This window comes from Hibiscus syriacus, unplaced genomic scaffold (assembly GCF_006381635.1).
Source record: "Hibiscus syriacus cultivar Baekdansim isolate YM2019G1 unplaced genomic scaffold, ASM638163v2 tig00000773_pilon, whole genome shotgun sequence".
NCBI classification, from domain to species: Eukaryota; Viridiplantae; Streptophyta; class Magnoliopsida; order Malvales; family Malvaceae; genus Hibiscus; species Hibiscus syriacus.
Genome location: NW_024061823.1, coordinates 1999682 through 2023691, shown reverse-complemented (window position 1 = coordinate 2023691; position 24010 = coordinate 1999682). Strand labels below are relative to the sequence as shown.

Below are 24010 nucleotides of genomic sequence, written 5' to 3'. Positions count from 1 at the left end.
TGTGGGGATCAAATTTTGCGTATAAGCTGGAATGGCTTTGACCTTGTTTAAACACAGGGAACTATTTTGCTCAAGATAAGTTTTTACCAATTTCGCCATTTTTTATTCATGGAGAGGTATTTGATGTTCCAATTTCATCCTTAAACTATTACTATCATTCCAAATTAGTCCTCAAACTATTGAACATTTTAATTTCACCCCAAACTATGACTTTCATTCTAAATTGGTCCTCAAATTTTTTGAACATTCCATTTCCTCCAAACTATATGTATACCAAATTACTAATCGTATCCCTTGTTAATAAAATTGTTAGACTAAGTTTATTATAAATGTTTGAGAAAAAGTCAAGTTAAACTATGGTTGAAACATATTAGATGAAAGTGGAAGATTCAAAAGTTTAGGGACCAATTTAGAAAGATAGTCATAGTTTAAAAATGAATTAGAATGTTTAAAAGTTTAAGGACTAGTTTAGAATGAGAGTCGTAGTTTGAGGATGAATTAAAATATAAAAAGCATAAGGACTAATTTAAAATGAAAATTATAATTCGGGGATATACGATACAATTAACTCATAATTTATATTTTACTTAAAATTTTTATCATTTTAATTTTAATTTTAATTTTTATCTTGAATTATTTGCTCTTCTAGAAATGTAATTAATTATTCTGAAACAATAACAATGTAATAGTAATTTGTTGCTTTAGGATAGAATACAGTTATCAAATTATTGTTTTAATAAACTTTTCTGATTTTATAATTAAACTAATGAAATTTTAAATATAAAGTTATATATATATAACTAAAAGTATTATATATCAGAATATATTAGTTATTTATTTTATTTTTAATTTTTAATAAAATAATTTAGTTGTAACTTTAAAAAATAATTTATTATTCTTAATCAATTATTGAATAAACTGGAGTGTATTTTTCCTTTTGAAATATCAACTTGTAATGTAAAGCATAAAATAAAAGATAGAAGAAAGAGATTGAGCACTGAGAGAGCAGCGAAGGGCCAGCTTCAACCTCCGCCTCCAGGTTTTCTTCTTTTTTATTTTCATTATTTCTTCAATTTATCAGATTTTATAGTCTTTACTTCTTCCTTTTCTTTAATATAAACGAAAATTATTGATAGGTTTTTTAGTTTAATCGTGAGATAAAGGTGTTTTCGATCTAATTTTCGAAGAATTTTAAGTTCTAACCATTCTTAATCCGAAATCCATTATTCTGAAATCCCAATCCTCCAAATTTCTTCTCGTTAAAGCGGGTTCGTCCTGACCTAGGTTTTTCGATTACGGCTTTTTCCTTTCCTCTTTAGTTTTTGCTGCCCCCAAGCTTTATTGCGGGTGTTAAATGAATAACATGTTTTATTCTCAGTTACAAATTATCCCTTTTCTTCGCGATTAAAAATCTCTCTTTGGACATTTTCTCGGTATTTTGTACGCATACGGTGGTGTTTGTCCTTTTTGTGAGCCTTTAGTTTTCATTAGAAATTCACACGTACTCTCGTATTTACGTTTTCTTCTTCTTCTCGTTGGTAATATCTCCCCCTATTTTCTTTATTTTCAGATGTTCGTAGCGGTAGTTTTAGTTGCTTTAATAATTTTATTTATGATTTATGGATTGTGATAGGTTTATTGGATCTATTCTTGTAAAAGGCTGATTAGATTTTCCAAATTATGTGCTTATGCAATTCTGAGCTACTGGGTATATGTCTAACAAGTTTCACTACTCATGGTGTTCTCTTTATTGTTTATAGCATCTAATATGTGGTTTCTTTTTTCAAGTGTGTAAAAAAATATTTAAGAATTATGGGGTTAAAGTATTTGCATTTTTAATTAACTTCATCTGCTATTTAAGTGTTGAAGAATGAGGTTTTTTCTTGGTAAAGAATGTCATTGAAAAGGTTGGGATGTGCTTAAAACCATTTGGCTTTGAACTTCTCTAAAACTTGTTTGGGAGATTTTGTTTTTGATCAAGACAGGGCACCATGATATATGTCTACAATGAGATATGCAATTAGACAATGCTGAACATTTTATTTTTTTCATTTCATTGCAGATTTGCTGCATCTTTTTTTTTGGACAGGTTCTGTAGTTGAGCATGTTACTTAATTGGTCATTTGTTTATTGTTTTCATTGTTTGCTTATTATACTGTAATCAGTTTTACTTTCAGATTGATCTCTTACATTGTTTTTACTTTTTTCTTCTTTTATCAGAACAATACTAAGACTGATAGAAGTAAAGTCTTGCTCCTCTTATAGGAGGAGGTATTTTTTGTATGGTTTTGAAGAGTTCGGAGATATATACAAAATGGCAGGAATGTTACCTGGGGATTCCTCACATCATTCAACCTCTGACAGCGGGCCTTCTAGAATTTCTCAAGAAAAGCAAGAGGAAGTAGGTCGGTGGTATTTTTCAAGAAAAGAAATAGAAGAAAGTTCCCCATCAAGAAGGGATGGTGTTGATTTGAAGAAAGAGACGTACTTACGCAAGTCATACTGTACATTTTTGCAGGATTTGGGCATGAGGCTGAAAGTGTAAGTTCATGGTTTACGTTTGGCTGCAATGTTTTATTGCAATTCCCTAATTGTTTCAGTTCTGGTTTCTGCATGAAAAATGTAGAACTTGAAATTACTTGATCATAATTTTATAAGAGAAAGAAATGGTCTAAAAATGGTATCAATATTCTTTTGAAAATATATTTTCATTTTTTGTGTCAATGGTGCTCATAGCTTCTATTAGTGATCATTTTAAGCAACATTTACTGGTTTGGATAGGATGCCATTTGGTAAGTTGTCCTTCAATCTCTGTGGCCTGTTATAGTGAAAGAATTCAATGGATATCTTTTAAAATATTGAGCCATCTGTAAACACTTTATGTATTAGTTCTCTCCAACAGTTTGAAAATTGGAAATAACTTCTAATGCTTTTCTTAGGTAGGAAGTTCTTAAATTTTGTTTATTTAACATTCTTATATCTCATAGTTCAAACATTGAGATATTATTTATTGCAACTCCCTAATTGTTTCAATGAATGTATCTGGATGGTTAGTAGAACTTGAAATCACTTTATCTTAATTTTATAACAGAGAAATGGTCTAATTGTCATCATTATCCTTTTAAAATTGTAATAAGCTTTCATTTTCCTGTCCATGCTGCTACTATCGATCGTTTTTGCTACATTTTTGGTTGGATAGGATACCTCTTGGTACTATATCCTTGGATCTCTTTGACCTGCAATAGTTAAAGAATCTTGACAGATAGTTGTTTGCAATCAGACTGACACAGGAGATGGTCTGGTATGTGCACATTGGTGCTCATTAACGTGTTGACTGTCAGTCATTCTATGATTATTTCCCTTATTCTGTCTCTGATATGCTCATTCATTATTCAGCAAAAGCCATTGCTAATAAATTTTAGCATGTTGTCTGTGTCTTATGTGTGAATATATGTCATGCTTTTTCTGGTCTGGTATTATCTTTCTGCTAAAGTATTCTACTTGAACAAACAATAGGTGGTAGTCCAGCTGTGCTTTCATTTGTGACTAGGTCAGACTTATCATCATCATCAATGTTTGGGTGAAGTTGTTTAGACATTATGTTTTTTGTCACACAAAGACCTGCTCTTCTGACATTGATTGTTGTATTTTTAAGTATGCCAATATTTGTTGGTTCTGATTGAATGAATTTGACCGATGTTATTACCTGATACAGGCCCCAGGTAACAATAGCCACAGCAATCATATTTTGTCATCGGTTCTTTATTCGACAATCACATGCAAAGAATGATAGAAGAGTGAGTTATTATTCTCAGTCTGGTGAATATTGTTAAAACTTCTTCATATAAACTCAATATTTCCCTTCTGAAATAAGGCAGCCTTTATGTATTTTGGTTCCATTTCATTATGAAATTTTATTCAGTTAGCTTTTATTTTGGTTGAGAGAATGTTGGTCTGCATGATAGAATGGTTTAGGGTTGAAAAAGTGTCATAATAGAGGCTGTAAACATGATTGTTTTTGTTAACTTTACCTATCATTTTATTTCTGATGGAAATCTTTTGTAAGCATTGATTTGGAACATTCTTATGCTCATTTTTTCTCAACTTCATTTCCTTGCTTGCTTGATAGAGTATTGCTACCGTGTGTATGTTCCTTGCCGGGAAGGTGGAAGAGACACCTCGTCCATTAAAGGATGTTATTCTTGTTTCCTATGAGATAATAAACAAAAAAGATCCTGCTGCATCCCAGAAGATCAAACAGAAGGTATTCATTGAATTAACTGTGCTTTCACCAGTTTATTTGCATTCCTTATTCTGATGCTTGAGTCGCCACTTGTCTTCCCTATCATGTTTTTTGCTCCAACTTGTCAGATTGTTCCCTGACCTACTTGCACTTGCTGTTCCATTTGTATAACCTTTGTAATTTTCTTTGCTCTCGTGTTTATTTATTTATTTATCATTTTCGCTTGTTTTCTTATTCTTCTAGCATATAAAACTGACACCAATAGTAATAATTGGGGTGAGTGCTCGACCGAGTCGAGTTAAAAAATTTCGAATTATTCGAGTTGACGAGTCCTATTTTACAACTCGGAGTTGACTTGAAATTTTCTCGAGTCGAGTTGAGTAGATTTTTTGAGTTTCTGTTTAAATTTAATTGTGTATATTTATAATATTATAATATTATTTGGTTCCAATTTAAGTTACTTTCTACAACCATATATACAATAAAAAATATGTTTCTTCATATTTTTTTCATATGTGATATACATATATCATCATACAAAGTCGAATGCCTCGACTCTAACTTGAAAATAAATCCACTAATTACTAAAAATTTCGAATTATTTGAGTTGCATATTTCAACTCGATTTGAATTTTTTTCAAGTCGAGTCGAGTTTATGAAATTCTAACTCGAAGTCAATTCGAGTCGAAAAAATCGGTTTTTCAATTCGAGTTGAGTTTTGCTCACCCCTAAGTAATACATTGCCAATGAGTAGAAAATACTTGTTAGAGACATTGCTTGATGGTATTGTGGTGTGTTCTGTTTCCTTGTGCCTGAATTTGTTGTTCTGTTTCTCTTGAATTTAAAATTCATGCTTAGAATCACTTTATTCTCCAATAGCTGTGTCCTTGGTAACATATCTCGCTGCTACCTCACTGGCTCACTTTTTCTTTAGATTTTGTCAAAATTTAGTTTTTAAACTTTTTCTTGGTAAAATTCATTCTTATTATCCTAGCTATTTTAGTTTTTAAACTTTTTCTTGTTTATTCAAATTTTTTGTCTGCACAACTGTGGTTACAGAGCTGCTCATAAACTTCAATCTATATCTTGCAGGAGGTGTATGAGCAACAAAAGGAGCTAATTTTAATCGGAGAGAGGGTTGTACTTGCCACATTGGGTTTTGACCTCAATCTTCATCACCCGTATAAACCTCTTGTTGAGGCTATAAAGAAATTCAAGGTTGCACAGAATGCTCTTGCTCAAGTTGCGTGGAATTTTGTTAATGATGGGTAAGTTTAGTGGTGTCCCTTCAAGTGTTTAAGATGATCTCTACCTTCTGTTCCCTTTTGACACACTGCAAAGCGGCTTGCAGGCTGAGGACGTCGCTCTGCCTGCAATTTAAGCCCCATCATATTGCGGCAGGTGCCATTTTCCTTGCTGCCAAGTTCCTCAAAGTGAAGCTTCCTTCGGATGGTGAGAAGGTTTGGTGGCAAGAATTTGATGTCACCCCTCGCCAATTAGAGGGTTGGTGTCCTCTCCATAACTTTGTAAAAGATATGATGAATACAATTGGGCATACACTAGAGGGCCCCAATGGAACTGGTGTTGCTTGCTTATAGCATTTGCTAGATGATGCTTCTCTTAAATTTGATTCATTAATACCTGATCATAACTGTCTGTTTCATATAATTATTTTGGTTTCGGTTGGCAGTCTGCTTATTGGCATGTTGTGTGGAGTGCAATCGATGAGCTAATCCATGTCTTTCTTTTTGTTTTTCCACTTACCAACTGTGGTTTTTCTTGTAGAGGTTAGCAATCAAATGCTGGAACTTTATGAGCAAAATAGAGTGCCCCCTTCTCAGGGTAGTGAAGTAGAAGGAAGTGCTGGCGGTGGTTCATCTCATAGAGGACTTGCAAAACATCCTTCCGGAAGTGAAGAAAAACAATCACGGTCAACAGCTGACCACTCATCTGCAGACAACCATGGAATGCTATCAAGAACCGCTCAAAATCGAAGTAATGATAATGGGAGTGTGGAGATCTGTAGTGACATTACGGATCACAAAATGGATACGGAAAACAAGGATAGTCAACATCATGAGCAGTTGCCCCACAAGGATAACATGAGGGAAGTTTCAAATAAATCTAGGTTTGGAATGGAGCGAACTGCTGGGGAAGACCCGGAAAGAAGTGGTGGTAGAAATGAAATTGCAGAAACAGGTGAGTGGAGGGATGATGGAGCACCACGTAAGGTTAGCAATGTGGTTGGACGGAACTTGGACAATAGGGAAGGACCAGTTGGGCAGTCTCCCAAGGAAGCTATTAAAATTGACAAAGACAAGCTGAAGGCTGCACTCGAGAAAAGGAGGAAGTCTCGTGGGGAAACAACAAAGAAAAAAGATGTAATGGATGAAGATGATCTGATTGAGAAGGAGCTAGAGGATGGGGTAGAATTGGCTGTTGAAGATGAGAAAATCTGGCGAGAACGTCGACAAAGCTGGTCCAAGAATGAGAATCAAGATCATTGGGAAATGAGAAAAGGGAACCACTTTGTTACAAAGGGGCAGTCATCTAAGGGAATCGAAACAGAGGCTGCTGAGGAAGGTGAAATGCTGGATGATGCTTCTCCCATAGTGAATGGACGGAAGAGAAAAGGTGGAAACCCATCAGACAGGCAGCCCGAAGGGAGGAAGCGTCACGAGTACAACCATGACAGCATAGAAAAAGGGCAAATAATGGGTCGGAGTAATTATGCAGAAAAAGAGCATAGTAGGCATGCTTTGTGAGGCAGTAAATATTGAATTCTTTCAAAGTTGGCTTGCACCGTGCAATATGATCTTTAAATACCGATGTGGAAATAACTCCAGAAATGGTGAGAGAATGGTACCTTTGGAAACTCAGAAAGATCGGCAGAACTGTATTTTGAATATAGGATTGCCTACAATGGCCGCATGTCATGGCTGTAATGTAATGTTCTAAACTGAGGATGCTACTTGATTTGCCGCCGTCGAGCGAAAGTAAAGAGGCAGTTTGAACTATTTTCAACTTAGTTCAGATTTCCCCCCAAAAAAAGGAAAAATAAAATGATAGTAAGCCTAGACGGACAATCTCTGAAAATCCCATTTCCTTGGTGTTATTTCAAGTCTGTTGCTGCATTTTCAAGCATGGACGTTTGAACTAGTTTTGTTTCTCTATTTGCATTTGGTTTTATTGGATTATTTGCACTTCCTTTTCTTACTATTCAACTTTAGATCTTAAGCTTGTGAGTTGTGTTATCCATTGTTATTACTGGATGGAAAAGAAACCATTTTTTGTCTTAAAAAAGCAGGCTTAATACAAAAACAAGTGCCTAAATTTTATCTCCAAAAATAATTTGGTGTCTAAAGATTTTTTTATTAAAAATTGGTGTTTTCTCAGTTACACTTTTAAGTGTATACACGTATATGTATATATTTTTTTTTAATTTTTTTTATAATACAAATATTATTTTTAATGAAAAATTAAAAAATTAAAAAATACTTTAATTTATTTACAAAAGAACCTCAAACTTTTAATGAAATTATAAAAAAATTTAAAAAACTAAAATATCTCTTTTCAACCCCATTATCATGGTGGAACACCGACGGAGCGACATCGAGGATGAGTTTTGAACGGAATTGAACGGTGGTTCGAATGGTGGTGATAGCGTGGCATATGGATGTCAGTATCGGTTGGAATCAATGAGAAACAACGACTGTGGCTTAAAATCCGACGAACCTTCGAATGCTTCTCCACGACAAATGGTGGCAGCTTATGGTGAAAGGTCAATGGGGGTTTGATCGGGAGTCGACGCAGTATCGGTTGGAATCAATGAGAAACAACGACTGTGGCTTAAAATCTGACGAACCTTCGAATGCTTCTCCACGACAAATGGTGGCAGCTTATGGTGAAAGGTCAACGGGGGTTTGATCGGGAGTCGACACTAATCTTAACGACGGTGGCAGTGACAGCTACGGCCAGTCGATCTGTCGGCAACCATGGAAGGGGGAAAGGGGGGAAGAAAAGGGGTGGGGTGGAGGGTTTGCACACACGGAGATGGTTTTTTTAAGGCTTAATACAAAAATAAGTATCTGAATTTTACCTCGAAAAACGTTCTAGTGCTTAAATTTTTTTTTCGCTAAAATTAGATGTCAAACGTTTTCATCGGAGCACTTTTAAGTGCTTGGACCGTAATGGCTGTTAAATTTGATCGTTAAGTGACACATGTCGAGTCATGATAATTTTGAGAATATATTTTAAATTTAAAAAAATAAAAAAAAATAATTAAAAAATCGCGTGATCATTGTAGCCTCATCCCCCCGATTTCCCCCCTTCTCCCTTCACAACTTCCCCCTTCCACGGTCGTCGGTCGGCCGTCCGTGACTGTCACCGCCACTATCGTTAGCGTCGTTGTTGACTTCCGATCAAAACCCGTTGGCGTTTCGCCGTAAGCTGTCACTGTTTACCGTGGAGAAGCATTCGAAGGTTCGCCGTCACCGTCGTTGTTTTCATCGATTTCAGCCGATCTCGACATCCATAAGCCACGCCGTCACTGCCATTCGAAACATCGTGTAGTTCCGCTCAAAACCCATCCTCGTGTCGATCCGTCTGTTGGTAATGGGTTGAAATGAAATATTTTAGTTTTTAGAGTTTTTTTATAATTTCATTAAATTTTGGGGTTCTTTAGTAAATAAATTAAGTTTTTTTTCTTTTTTAATTAAAAATAATATTTTTATTATTAAAAATTTAATAAGTATAACGGAGGCGCCTAAAAGTGTAACTGAGATAACGTCAGGCACCAATTTTTAGCGAAAAAAATTTTAGGCACCAAATCGTTTTTTGAGATAAAGTTTAAAAACTTATTTTTACATTAAGTTTTTTTTTCATATATTTTTTATTTTTTAAATATTTAAAATAAATTCTCAAAATTACTAAGGCTCAACATGTGTCACTTAACAGTCAAATTTAACGGCCGTTATGATCCAAACACCTAAAAATACTTCGATTAAAACATTACACATCTAATTTGAACGAAAAATTCTTTATACATTATAACGTTTTTCGAGGCCAACTTCGTGCAATTATTCTTATATTAAGCCTAAAAAGCACTAACCTATGACCCTTTTAAGCTGAATAAACACATTTTCCTTAAAAAAATTATATATTTTTATATTTATTTTGAGCTTGTGGTTGTGTATTTTACCCATTATGTTTTTATAGACAACTTTACATATAAATTTAACATTTGTCAAGATGTACGAAAACACAGCCGATCTCGTGTACTTCATAACAATGGCATAGCTTGAACTTAGAACTAGTTATATATATTTACTCAGATGCAATGAATTGATTATAGAAAAATATAAAGAGAAAATAACTTCAGTGACCGAAAATATCTTATAATATACGATTTTAACTAACTTTTTTTGGATTTGTCAAAATGACCAACAAAATCGCAACGCGAACTCCAACTTCGCAACTCAGTTTCCAAATTCGCGTTGCGATTTTCCATTTCGCGTTGCGATAGTCTAAATTCGCATTGCGAAATCGCAACGCGATCTTAAATTTGCAACTCAGTTTCCAAATTCGCGTTGCGATAGTCCAAAATCGCATTGCGATTTATTAACCAATAATCATCGACCTTCCATTGCCGATGTTCATTCATTCAAGATAAAAGTCTTGCTCTTGCATTTATAGTCAATGCATGCAACTTACAATGCTCAATCCCACATAGTATTGGAAATACTATTGGGAATGAAAGAGAACAAGGGGAACTCTCGCGCGCCGCCGCCGCCGCCGTCTCGTCTCGGGTCGGGTCGGGTCGTGTTCGTGGACTATTGCAACGCGAAATGGAAAATCGCAATGCGAATTGGAAACTGAGTTGCGCAGTTGGAGTTCGCGTTGCGAATTTAAGATCGCGTTGCGATTTTGTTGGTCATTTTGACAAATCTAAAAAAAGTTGGTTAAAATCGTATATTATAAGACATTTTCGGTCTTATTTTCTCAAATATAAATCCCAATGCATTAGCAACGGAGCACCCTTCCCTTTTGCGTTGGCCACCACAGAAATTTATATTATTTGTTAAATGATTATATTGGGAGAAGGAGAGAGCATCAACCACGCAAAAATGCCCAGATAGGGTAGTAAGAATATTTTTTTTTGTGTTGTCATTAATTTTCTATTTTTGAGAAATGTATAGTGTTTTTGAAAGATTCTGTGTAATATCGGCGTCTTCTTCGATGCATTGTAGATAAAATCCAACTTGAAAAAAAAAACTCTGAAGAAAAAATGGCACCTTACTGGTTGCCCCATTTTGCCCCTAAACTGGTTACTTTTTGCTACATGTAGCTTCCATGTGTTGAACATGGCCTCGTCATTAAGAGTTTATGTTGGAAAACCGACAGAGTTAATGTCGAAAATAATAGAGCCTAGTTTCACCCACATGCATGACACCAATGACGAGGCTTTCAACCCATCTTCTTCGTCTCCGTTTCTAAAGAGAGATCTCCAATATTGTTCAAAACATCCTTTCCTTTCCCGAGTGTTATTTCAACGAATTATGTACATGTGTGTAGGGTTTTGTAATAGGAAGATGGGGTCTCGCAAATAAATAATACAATGGGTTAAAGATTGTAACTTGAATTTTATTTAATTCAATCTCAATTGAAGTATGATATAAGAAAAAATCTATTACGAATGTAAAATATGTACATTATATAAGATTTTATGCCCGAACAATTATATACATATATGCATTAAGAGATTTGTTGTTATTCGTTAAGGTTCAGCATGACATATGTTACGGGTATGAGCGTTTATTGTCAAATGACTAAGAGTTATCTTTGAACAAATATACTATCTCGTACTCAGTCCAAATTTATAAAAAAAAAGGCTATTATACGTCTTTTGCGATCTCTGTATAAACAAACACCATCAAAGTATTAAGCAGATAGAAATTGAAAAATTCATACGCTAACTTCAGTCCATTATATAGATTACTCTTTGTATATAAAGTTTAAATGAATTATATATGTACATTATACGGTTAATGAGTAAAGACTCTTCAAACTTAGCCGCCGCGGTAGCCATCACCTACAAATTTCTGCATATGAAAATGTAACCGGAGAGAAATACATAATCAAGCTAGCGTGACCACATGGGCTCTCCCAGGCTAGCCTGGTCCATTACCAAATCCATGTCAAAAATGGGCATGCCTTGTGAACCCATGAGCTTGGATGGTAGTGACCCGTTATTACTCGGGCTTGTCGTGCCGAACCCATGCTGATAGGATGTGGTTTGCCTCACCCGGAGGTGCACCACCTCTGCCTGTGCCAGTGCCAACTGCGTTTGAAGGGTGTCTATCTGCTGCTGCAGTGATGATATCGCTCCGACGCAGCCATAAACTGGGTCGCGTATCCTGGCGTTGGCCTCATATACGATGCTGCTGACGGCGTCGCCTCGCTGGTGGACCGGCAACTCCTGCAATTTCGATAGCTCACGTGTCAGCTTGGACGGCCCAAAAGGGAAAGGAAGGAACAGCATTCTTTAAGGTATGAAGACGGTTAAATATTCACTAACGTCCATCCCTAATATAATAAAATATGATACGTTTAATATGCATTATTATATTTCTATTTGACGAGAAGAGGAGCTGGTCAAACAAATATCGTGCACTTCTTTATGGCAAAAGCAACTAGGAAACATCTGCATGTGATCCCAAAATGACCTTTAGAAATTGAAGCAAAAATGAAGAGAAAAAGAAGCGAACAAATGATAGCTACTAAGGCAGCTATGTGTACTATGGTAAGATGCTCACAACAATTGAAAACAAATTTATCTTTGCCAATTTTGTGCCAAAATTTCAGACTATGAACAGGAAACCATATTTGCTTCAGGTCGACCACGGTACGGTCGTTTTTATGAAAATTTTAAATTACCATATAATTTAGATTTTTTCTTATATTTCTATAATCTTATTAAAATTTTATAGGTTATTCCTCTAATATAAGATCATGTGTCGGTGCATGTGGTATCCTTCTCATTAGTTTGCCAAATTTGCCTCAGAAGCACCTAAATAAATTTGGCTCTGCACATTTAGATGCTTAATTAAGCAGTACATAATAAAGTTGGTTAAGCCATAGAATTGTCCAAGCTCACCTGAAGCATCTTGTTGACATTGCTAGCACCGAACACCTTGTGTACATTGGAGAACTTCTGGGGCTCATCAGCTGGGAAATAAGGAGCAAATACACAGTCTTGGGCGCACCTTCTCCTTAGGAGTTTGCATGCTGCACACGGCGAGGCTGCCCCCTGCTTCCTCCCGCTACTCTCCTTCATGCTTCTCGCTTAACTCTAATTCTATTAATTTCCGTCGATGAACAAACACACAAACGAAAAAAAGCTCACCCCACTTTTTGTTTTTCCCTTGAAGCTGATGTATGTAGTTCAGAAGAGCAAAGAGAGAGGAGTTGAAGAAGAAGATGATGATGAAGATTGAGAGTGAATCAGAGGGGGAGAAGTGGGGTGTTAAATAAGCAAAAGTTCAATTCATCTGAGATGGACCCCCTTTAGATTTTGGTAGACAAAAGACATCTAACTTCTTAAAAAAACATATATAATTTGGGATCAATAAAACTTGACTCGATTCAAAAATTAGTTTTTTTTAATTTGATTAAATGTTAAAAATATATTTTGATTGAATAAAGTTTGAGATATAAAAAAACCATAATATTTCAAAAATTTTAATAATTTGTGATTGATTTTTAAGTTCGAATTGAGTACCTCATATATATATATATATATATATATATATATATATATATATATATATATATATATATATATATATATATATATATATATATATATATATATATATATAATCCGCTTACACTATGTAAAATTAATAAGTTTTACATTAATTTATAGTCATTACATTTAAATAAATAAATGATTTAGATTTAATTAAAATTTATAACCATAAATAAATATCTTTAAACTCACAGTAAAATAATATATCTTTTTACCCCAATCCTAAACCTTAAACCCAAACCCTAAAATCCTATATCAAACTTTAAACCCTAAATCTTAAACTCTAAACCTTAAATCCTAGACACCAAACGCTAAAGCTTTAGTTAAAATAAATTAATATCACAACATTATAAATATTTATAATTAAATTTTTAAAAGAAACTCGAGCAACTCAAGCCGACTAAAATAATTTAGATAGATTTATAAAACAAGACTCGTTAACTAAATTAATTTAATTTTTTTAACTCAACTAGATTTGAATCGACTCAATTTAATGATATCCCTGTCTACAGTGAAATAACATATTTGGCTCTATATTTCTAATCTTTTATATATTTAGTTCACTTCTTATAGGTAATGTTTGAAGTAGTGTGAAAATGATGCATGTGCATGCATAGGACTAAGAGAATAACATGCTAATTAATGAAAATAGTATTTTATAATACATTTGTGGTTTCAATGCATTTATGGAAAACTTCTCCTTTTGATATCTTCATGAACATGCGTTAGTGTGAACTTATGTATTGGTTTGTCAATTGGAATACAGGGAAGTAACTGAAAATTCATAGAATAATCATTAATTATTTTTAAATAAATTATGCATTTAATCATCCAATTATACTATTTTTTGATCATATAATTATCTTGTAAAATCTCACATAACTTTATGTTTTGGTTTTATTTTGGTCACCCTCCATTAAAAAATTAACAGTGGTGTTGATGTATCATCGTAAGAAAATATCACATCATTACTGAAAAATTAAAAATACCACATTAACAATTCTATTAATTTTTAAATAACGGATAATCAAACTGTAACTTAAGATACAACTTAAAAAAATAGTCAAATAACCAAAACAAAAATACATAAATAATTGGATAATTAAATATATAATTTATTTTATTTTTTATATTCATCTTCGTAATATCAAACCACCGCCATGGAAGATGAAGACTTTTAGAAACAAGAAATTTTGCTTATCAATTCACATTATGTTATGCAACATGAAATATAGTAAGAGGATGAATAAGTTGAAATTATTGACCTTTTTTTTATTTGTTTGTTTATCTTGAAATTTACGTCTGAGTCACGTGAATATGGCCTAAACGTACGCATGGTCGTACCTAAACGGATTAGTAGTTTAAAAGCAAGAGAGAAAATATAACATTTAAATCCCAAGAATTTGAGTATCAAAGAGAATCATTGAAGTGACTAGTTATTTTTTTAAACCATACTTACTTTTAAAATATTTACATAGGCATGAAACCATAACCATTTACAAAATGGGGCATCAATTTAGAAATTTGATTATTAAAGGTTGGCTTATTTAAAATCATGACCTTTACATACCCACTAAGCTGTTATCATTGTACTCTGGTACTAGCTGAGACTCATCCGATGATATCATTATCATTTCGCACTTCGTAAAACCTAAAATCTGCGAATAAAAACACATTCCAAACGTTGAACTCACAAGCCTCATACCACAAAATAATTTTATTATACTACATGCATTCAGTTAGAGAAGCAATACTACTATGTCATCAATGCTACCAAACCATCTATTCAAGGTACATCCACTATCATAATAGTCAGAGTCTCATGCTTCCTTTAGTGTACTGCTAAGGGCCTCACTATGAGTATACATATTCTGGTGTCTAACCACAATACCATGCTTCTATGCATCATCGTATGTAACACACAATCATCAAACACACAAGTTGAGGTAGGCATCATGGTGTGGTCAAAGGTTCTATTACATCTCAGGACTCACACTCCTCTAGCTTACCTATGATACTTTCGGGTACCTAAGATGAGATTCAAAATTTTTACATCAGAATTTTACATCCAGCTAACATACTCCTTGTGAGTACTCGGGGCATCTACGCCTAGCTAGCAAATAAGTGCCTTGGCAATTGTTACGATATATCTGTATACTTCTAATCAAACAAGATGATCATCGTGTACACATAAGTACCAGGGTGCCTATAGGCCACACACATCAATCAATGCCACACAAAGGAAAACAAGGTAGCTCAACCACTCACTATCATAGTTTATCACAATCAGGTAAGGCCATCCCTTCACTCGCTACTATCTCGTTCATTATCTCCTCTAGAATATTATGCAAGAGTTTATCAGTATTTTAGTGCTTTATGCCCTTAAGGCAATTAATATTTATCGTTACACACTTAATATATTATTATTAGCTTGACACCCAACTCGGGGTTGGTTAATCGATAATTACTCTTTAGTTGATATCATCATACTTTCCTTCAATTCACCCTTGAGCTGGAGGGACGACTTGTACGTCATCATCATATACGAGTAACTTGGGTGTCATCGTTGTTTCCCGAGTATCAAACAAATGTATAAGTCTTATAGAATCTTACTTCATAAGGTTATTATGGTTATCACATAATTTATTCAAAATTTTCACTTGTAAGCTTTAATGAGAGGTTTTAGCGGTCTTAGACCTCTTCTCGAGTCCTTAAACTAAAACGAGACTTCTTGCTCATTTCAATTCAAGGGTATCGATACGAAGCCCTTTAGTATCGATACCACCCAAGTATCAGTACCAAAATTGGCTACTATAGCTCCCCCTTGGTACTGATACCCAAAGAATAATATCGATAGTACTCAACCAAAAACCCCAATATTAATCGTTTTTAATATTCTTACTAAGTCTTCATTATTAAACTCTTTTTATACAACTAAACATCTTATATAATTATTAAACTATTATGTAACTCAATCTCTTACTAGTAGAGATTGTTTCATTCACTCAAACTCATAAGAGTAATTTAGTAATTTCATCCTCCTAAGGGCATTCTAGTAGTTCACCCCACTCACAAGTACATCAGATATTTAAGGCTTATGGAAAAATATTTAATTAAATATCGAAGTCTTAACACCTTTTCTATGCACTCTCAAGCTTTCCGTATCACTAACTATGACCAATGCCATTTAGGCTTTTTCACCAGTTAAACAAGCAATCATTATTGTCTTATACCATTTCTTAAGGTCTTACGCTTTTAAAGACACTTTCATATCTTTATAAGGCACTATTCATAATTAGGGGTAATTTGGTAATTTCAACTATCTAAAGGCATTTTAGTAATTTCTCACATTCTCATGCTACATGATTGGTCTCAACTATTACTAAAGTCCTCACTCTTGAGTCTATTAGATATTTTGAGGTCCACTAAATAGTCTTTAATTGTGGTATCGATATCTACCATAAAGTATCGCTGCTCTCCCTGAGTATCAATACCAAAAAAATAGGCCCAAAAGTCCCCTAAAATACCCTTAGTATCGATACCATACATATAGTATCCATACTCCTTTGGGTATCAGTACTAAGATTAGCTTCAAAATGACCCAAAAATCAATATTTGTATTCTTCAAATGAGCAGTATCAGTACTCCCCTATGCAATATTGGTACAACCCTAATAAAATAGCCAAATTTTGTCCAAAATATGAATAATATAGATATTGTTTGTATAGTATCAATTATCCAACCTAGAAATACATTGTTTAACACTAGAAACACCTCCAAATTCACCCCAAACCCTTGTTTTAAGGTCTATATTGATTATTAAAGCTTATGAAAATCATTAAGGGTCATCATAAATCATTTTTACACTAAAGTAAAGTCTAAAATGTCCATAATAATAAATAAAACACTCAAGCCCCCAAATATTTTTCCACCCCATACAAGCAAGCTATGTTAAATGATACGCACTACAAGGAGTAGGGAAGAATTATAGTGTGTTATCTCAGCTCCTAGCTACCTAAATATCTCTCTAGATCCTCTAAGAACCAATATTTTCAAGTCTTTGCTCTTTGGGGGTTCTTGCACCACTCTTCCACCACCCAAAAACTACTAAATGATTCCAAAATGAAAAGGGATGACACTAGTTGTTAAACAATGACTATAACATATGAAAATCAGATAGAAACCATGGGTGAAGCCTTTGGAGCTTAAACCTCCAAATGAGCTCATGGCCACCATTGCAGAAGATGGTGAGCTCATCTTGGAGCTTATGATCCAAGGATCGTGAATATTACCTTAGATTTTTTGAATGAAAAAGTAGATGAAGAAAGTTTGAAGTTTTTCTCTTGTTATTGCTCGAGTGGAGAGAAAGAGAAAGAAAAAAAGAAGAAAACAAGAGGAAGAAGGAAATAACGCCTTTTTAGCTCTCCACAAACTCCACGTCTATAAGAAGAAAGAATCATTGCAAATAAATGGGAAAATTACACTCTAAGTCTCTTACTTTCATTCTAAACTTAAAAATCCTCTTTTTAACTTCTACAAAGTTAATTTCTTACCCGATTGAACCTAAACTAGAACGATGAATTTCATGCTATAATAAATTTATTAAATAAATTATCAGATCAACACTCAAACGTTGACTTAGAGATTTGGATTGTTACGTAGAAGTTTAATTGTGCCTAATTGCTTCCTTAACTATGTGTTTCAACTTAATTAAATGCCTAATTTCTTTTTTTTTTGCATTATTATTCAATAATAATTTATATTTTATTTAATGATTATTATTTGAGATGAGGATTTTTTATATTATGCGTTAAATATTAATTAATAATATAATTAAAAATAATAATTTTATAATTAGTATATAAATGATAATAAGTGTCCTTTTAAGTAAATTTAAAAAGTCTAGAGAATAAAAAATGAGAGGTTTGCCTACATCTCAACAATACTTGATAGATATCATTGATGAGTTTGATCAAATTGAAGTATTTAGTGTTTAGCACATTAAACTAACAAAATCATGGGTATCTACTCAATATCCCTTAATGTTATGTTTGAAGTATTTAGTGTTTAGCACATTAAACTATGTAACTTTTAATATGATTGCAACACAATTAATTTTTCATTATTTTGTAGTTTTTTATTTTATTTGAAATAGTATGAAATGATTAGAAGGAAGTAGATGTTAAGAATTTTTCTTAACCTCTAAGAAAAATAACCTTATTCTTTTTACTAATGAGACTACTTGATATGTTCAATTAACTTTGTAATTAAATAAAGGTGATTAGGTTGATTACTATATTATACATTAAACCTTAGGAGGGTAAGTGGAAATTTCATTAGATCACATGAATATTTTTGTATCTTTCCTATTTAAAGATAAAAAAATCTAGTTATTTTCATGTTTAGTATGTTAGACATGCTTTCATCTACATTAATCATAAACGTAGTGGAAAAGATATCGTTATAAATATCTCGAGCCATTGCCTACACCGTATGTTGAAATCCGGGAATTGAATGGACCACCGTGAACCACCAAAAACCACTACCGCGTACTTTAAACTTGACTGCACAAAAGCTAGAACTGCCATGGATCTTCTAAGCACTCAAAAACCTCACTTAGATGTGCTTTCCAACTCTCTAAATGTGGAAAATGCTTTGAATGAATTGATGCTTAAGGACCTTGTGCTAATGGGTATTTATAGTTTGGTTTTGCCATAAAATCAATAAAAAATTTGCCCATTATTTAAAATAAATTTTCACACGTCCATGCACATCACCTAAATGGATAGTGGAATTGCATCGTTACTTGAGGTGTGGTGATATGAACAAAAAACATGGGCAGTTAATTAAACTGCTCACATTCTCCCACTTGGTTCATATTGCCCAAGAGAACTCAAAGTCAAAACATAATGCAATAATCATAATGATATTTCCTCCTACAGTTGAGTCATATCTTCCATGTTTCACAATATATCATGTCTTAACACTTAGCCAAATTTCTTAATGAATAAACCCAATGTTTCTTTTAGGTCAAAACTTTAGTGATATTTCTCGGAATAATTAAAATTAATGTGCACACAACAAATATGAGAAACGTCAAACTTTATAGAGTTTCATTAAAATCGTTCTACAACGAAAATTTAAAAATGGAAGCAACTCTCATAGTAATAACATGATCCTTAAATTTATGTGGTGACATGCCTTTAGTTAAAGGATTAACTAACATCTACTCAGTGTTAATGTGCTCAATGACCATATTCTTTTCTTTAACGCGTTCCCTTATGGCTAGATACTTAATGTCGATGTGTTTACTTCGACTTCCACTTTTGTTATTCTTAGCCTTAAAGACAGCAGCAAAATTGTCACAATATATAATTATTGGCCTAGATATCAAATCCCCAAGTCTAAGCCCAAAAAATGAAACTCTTCAACCACACTCTATGTGAAGGAGCCTCAAAACATGAAATGAACTCAGCCTCCATAGTGGAAGTAGCAATCAAGGTTTGCTTGACACTCCTCCAAGATATAAATCCACTGGAAAACATAAATATGCAACCTAATGTTGATTTTCATGAATCAACACAGCTAGCAATGTCTGAATCGGAGTAGCCAATCACCTCCAAACTATCTGATCTTTTGTATGTAAGCATGTAGTCCTTTGTCCCTTCTAAGTACCTCAAACTTTCTTTGCAGCTTTCTAGTTGTCAATACCCAGATTACTCTGATATCTTCCCAACATTCCAACTACAAATGCAATGTCAGGTCTTGTACAGACTTGAGTATACATCAAGCTTCCAACAACTGAAGCATATGGAGTATTTTTTTTATTTTCTCCCTATCAAAATCATTCTTCGGGCATTGGTTCAAAAAGAACTTATCACCCTTCATGATAGCAACAACACTAGGTGAGCAATATTTCATCTGAAATCTTTCTTAAACTTTGTTGATATAGGTTTATTGAGATAGGCCTAAGATACTTCGATGTCTATGACGATGAATCTTAATGCCAATGACATAAGATGCATCACTCATATCTTTCATATTAAAATTTTTAGAAAGAAATTGTTTTACCTCATATAGCATACCCCTGTCATTTGTTGAAAGTAAAATGTCATTCACATATAGGATAAGAAAACAAAATTTACTCCCACTGTCCTTTTGGTATATATACATTGATCCATGATGTTCTCAACAAAACCAAATAAATAGATAACTTTATGGAATTTTAAATACCACTATCGGGAGGCTTGTTTCAGTCTATATATTTTTTAACTTGGATACCAATTGTTCACCATCACTATAGGAGAATCCTTTAGGTTGTTTCATGTATACCTCTTCCTCTAGGTCACCATTGAGAAATGTAGTTTTCACATCCATTTGTTGTAACTCAAGGTCAAAATAATCTACTAATGCTAACGCGATGCATAAGGAATCTTTCTTATATACTGGACTAAAAGTCTCAGTGTAATCGATTCCTTCAGCCTAAGTGAATCCCTTCGCAACGAGTCTTTCTTTATATATTTCAATGTGGCTCATTGAGTCTCTTTTTGTTTCGAAGACCCTTTTACATCCAATGGCTTTTACACCATTGAGCAATGGTATAAGATCCAAAACATTGTTGCCTTTCATAGAATTCATCTAATCTTCCATATCATTATACCATAATTTTGATTCATTGTAGCTCATAGCTTATGAAAATGACTCGGGGTCATTTTCAACTCCAACATTAAAGCCAGACTCTTGTAGATACAGAATGTAGTCACTAGAAATTGATGATTTTCTTTTTCTAGTATATCTCTTTAATATCGAATCAACATTTTCTAGTGGATCATGTTGTTCAACTGGATGTTTAATAATTTCTGGAATTTTTTGAACAATTTGATCTACTAGAATATTTTCAGCAGCTTATGAAATGTGATTGATTAATTGGTTATTTAACACCCAATTGTACTTGAGGGGTACTCTGTATGATAACCAATCTCTCACTTGAAGTAGAAGGTTGATCTACATGAATTGAGTCCTGAGGTAGATCATTCCTACTAATTGAGTCATACTCAAGAAATTTTACATTTCTTGATTCCATAATTCTAGTGTTATGTGATGAACAATAGAATCTGTATCCTTTAGACCTTTCGACATATCCAATGAAATACCCACTAATGGTCATCGGGTCTAGTTTCTTTTCTTATAGATTATAAATTCCCACTTTAGACAGGCATCCTCATACACATATATGTCGCAAACTCAATTTTCAACCTTTAAACAACTCAAAAGACATATTTGGGACAACTTTGGTTTGAACTCAATTTAATATATACACAATTGTTCTGAAAGCTTCAACCCATAAAGACTTAGATAGCTTAGAGCTACTAAGCATACTTTGTACCATATCCATTAAAGTTCGGTTTCTTCTTTCTGCAACACCATTTTGATCAGGTGATCCTGGCATGGTGTATTAGTTAACTATACTATTTTCTTAAAGAAACTTAGCAATTGGACCAGGTGTTTGTCCATCTTTGGTATATATACCATAATACTCACCACCTCTATCAGTTCTCACGATCTTAATTTGCTTACCGCATTGTTTCACTACTTCAGCCTTGAAAACCTTAAAAGCTTTTAATACTTCGCTCTTATGATGAAGCATGTAGAGACACATGTATCGTGAGTAATCATCAATAAAAGTGATGAAGCATTTCTGACCTTGTACATCCATATCTGGGCAACAAATATTAGAATTGATAATTTTCAATATGGTCGAACTCCTATTGGCACCTTTCTTTGACTTGTTAGTCTGCTTACCCTTAATGCAGTCTATACAAGTGTCAAAATCAGAAAAATCTAAGGTACTAAGTACCTCATCATTCACTAATCTCTTTATCATTTCAATGGAGATGTGTCCTAATCTCTGGTGCCACAAAATAGAGGAATATTTATTTATAACACAACGTTTATAATTAGTTTGAGTGTGCATAACATTATGAGTGGTATTATTTTAGAAAAGAAATTTAATTTTTATTTCAAGACTTGCACCATTGTGTTATTGTTCTAAATTTTCAAACAATGAATTCAATTTGTTTTATAAATTTCTTATTTATAAAATCTTGGAATATAAAAGTCTTTTCTAAAATTAAAACAAAGCCACTACTAAGCACTAATTCGTAGGTCCCAATAGATGTCACATGTGATTACATCTTATTTCCTAAATAGATGTATCGCCCAACTTCCACTGGTTCCCTCTTGTTTCTTAATCCCTATAAGGAATTTGAGACATGGATTGTAGAACTAGATTCAATCCATCATGTGTTATAATTAACATCAACCATATTTGACTCAAAGAAAATGAGTGAGATTGATTTACCTTTCTTTTCAAGCCAGCTCTTGAACTTGACACAGTCATTCTTTAGGTGTCACTTTATTTTACAAAAGAAACACTTGGACTCTTTCTTAATGTTAGCTTGAGGTTGGATTTTAACCTTCCCCTTTAGCTTGGCTTGGACTGATTTCTTTCCCTGAGTACATGTCAGTACACTCTCTCCCATCTCCAGTATGAGTCTTCATTCCTCTTGATCACACATGGTCAAAATTTCATCAGCAGACCATTTATCCTTATGTGTGTTATAGGAGATTTTAAATGGCCCATACTGAGGTTGAAGAGTGTTCAATATAAAGTGCATCAGGAAAAAGTCATATTTTTCAACCTCCAATTCTCTAAGTCGAGTTGATAAATTTTGCATATTATTGATGTGATCATGTATGCCTTTCATAGTAGTGAACCTTATGGTTGTGAACCTCATAATCAGGGTTATAAACAAAGATTTTTGAGAAGTTTTGAACTGTTTTTCAATAGCCATTAATAGTTCTTGTACATTCTCATAATGTTCAAGTGAGCCACGAACATCAGTAGGAACCTTACTCTTAATAAATATAATGCTAAGGCGATTAGATCGCTCCCACTTTTCATATAGAGCAAGATCAACTTGAGTGCACGTTTCAGTGATATGTAGCTCAAATTTCCTTATGGCATAGTCAATATCCAAACACCCCAATTAAAGAAGAATACTCTCATTGTAGATCTTAAAATTCTCACTGGTTAATTCATGGATATCTACTCTATTATTAGACATATTCATGGGTTGCAAAACTACAAGAAATAATGACATACATGCTTAATCAAAATTTGAGGCAAACATAAACCATAATTTACCAATGCAAATTATGCAAACAATGAATCTAGTGACATAAAAATTGCATGTGGACTAAATTTTTAATTCGATTAGATTCATCTTATGATAGAATTAATTTCTATCTCTTTGATAAAATTATTAAATTCACTTTCATAATTCATGTGGGAAACTATGTAAGGCATCTAATAATTTTACCTTGGTAAATTGTGTAATAGGATTTAATATCTAAACTTTATGTATGATTTTTAACTTTAGTAATTTTATTTAACTAAAGATGTTGTGGCTAGTTTTTAACTAAATAAAATTATGTAAATCACTTAGCTAGATATTAACCTTAAATTTCATTCAAAATTGTTGCTAATTCATCATGCAACATCATCTGTCCATAGTCTTAATGAGATAATTACCATAATAAGTAATTTTATTTAATCAAAGTTGCTTTGGCTAATTCTCTAATTAAATAAAATTATTTAGATCTCTAGAAATATAATATAAGGCTCTATTGTTAGATACTTTATACAATAATATTTAAGTTTCATACACCTAAAATATATGTTATTAACAACCATATAATTTACATACATTTAATCATAATTTAGGCACATAAAAGCATACACTATTTCTAAATTTTTTATAAAATTATTTCAACGTAATTAATTTTAGAAATATTTCCTTAATAAAATCCAACGATTTTAGCAACAAAGTTTGCAACACATTTTTCTCCAATTTTAAAAATCATGGCATCAAAATTCGAGAAACATGCAAACTTTC

The 24010-nt window shown here is 33.2% G+C and overlaps 2 protein-coding genes across 2 annotated transcripts; one reads left to right on the top strand and one right to left on the bottom strand.

The window, feature by feature from the left end:
- The first annotated feature begins 2220 nt into the window (after positions 1-2220).
- Positions 2221-7260, top strand: LOC120218279 (cyclin-T1-4-like). Its single transcript, XM_039215265.1, has 6 exons — positions 2221-2541; positions 3716-3797; positions 4130-4264; positions 5336-5511; positions 5595-5746; positions 6029-7260. The coding sequence occupies exons 1-6, from the start codon at positions 2315-2317 to the stop codon at positions 7006-7008; spliced, it is 1752 nt and encodes a 583-aa protein (XP_039071196.1). The 5' UTR covers positions 2221-2314; the 3' UTR covers positions 7009-7260.
- A 4122-nt stretch (positions 7261-11382) lies between these two features.
- On the bottom strand, positions 11383-23480 carry LOC120217795 (LOB domain-containing protein 4-like). Its single transcript, XM_039214871.1, has 3 exons — positions 23471-23480; positions 12399-12599; positions 11383-11720 (listed from the first exon to the last, which is right to left on the bottom strand). The coding sequence occupies exons 2-3, from the start codon at positions 12576-12578 to the stop codon at positions 11385-11387; spliced, it is 516 nt and encodes a 171-aa protein (XP_039070802.1). The 5' UTR covers positions 12579-12599; positions 23471-23480; the 3' UTR covers positions 11383-11384.
- Between the last annotated feature and the right edge of the window lie 530 nt (positions 23481-24010).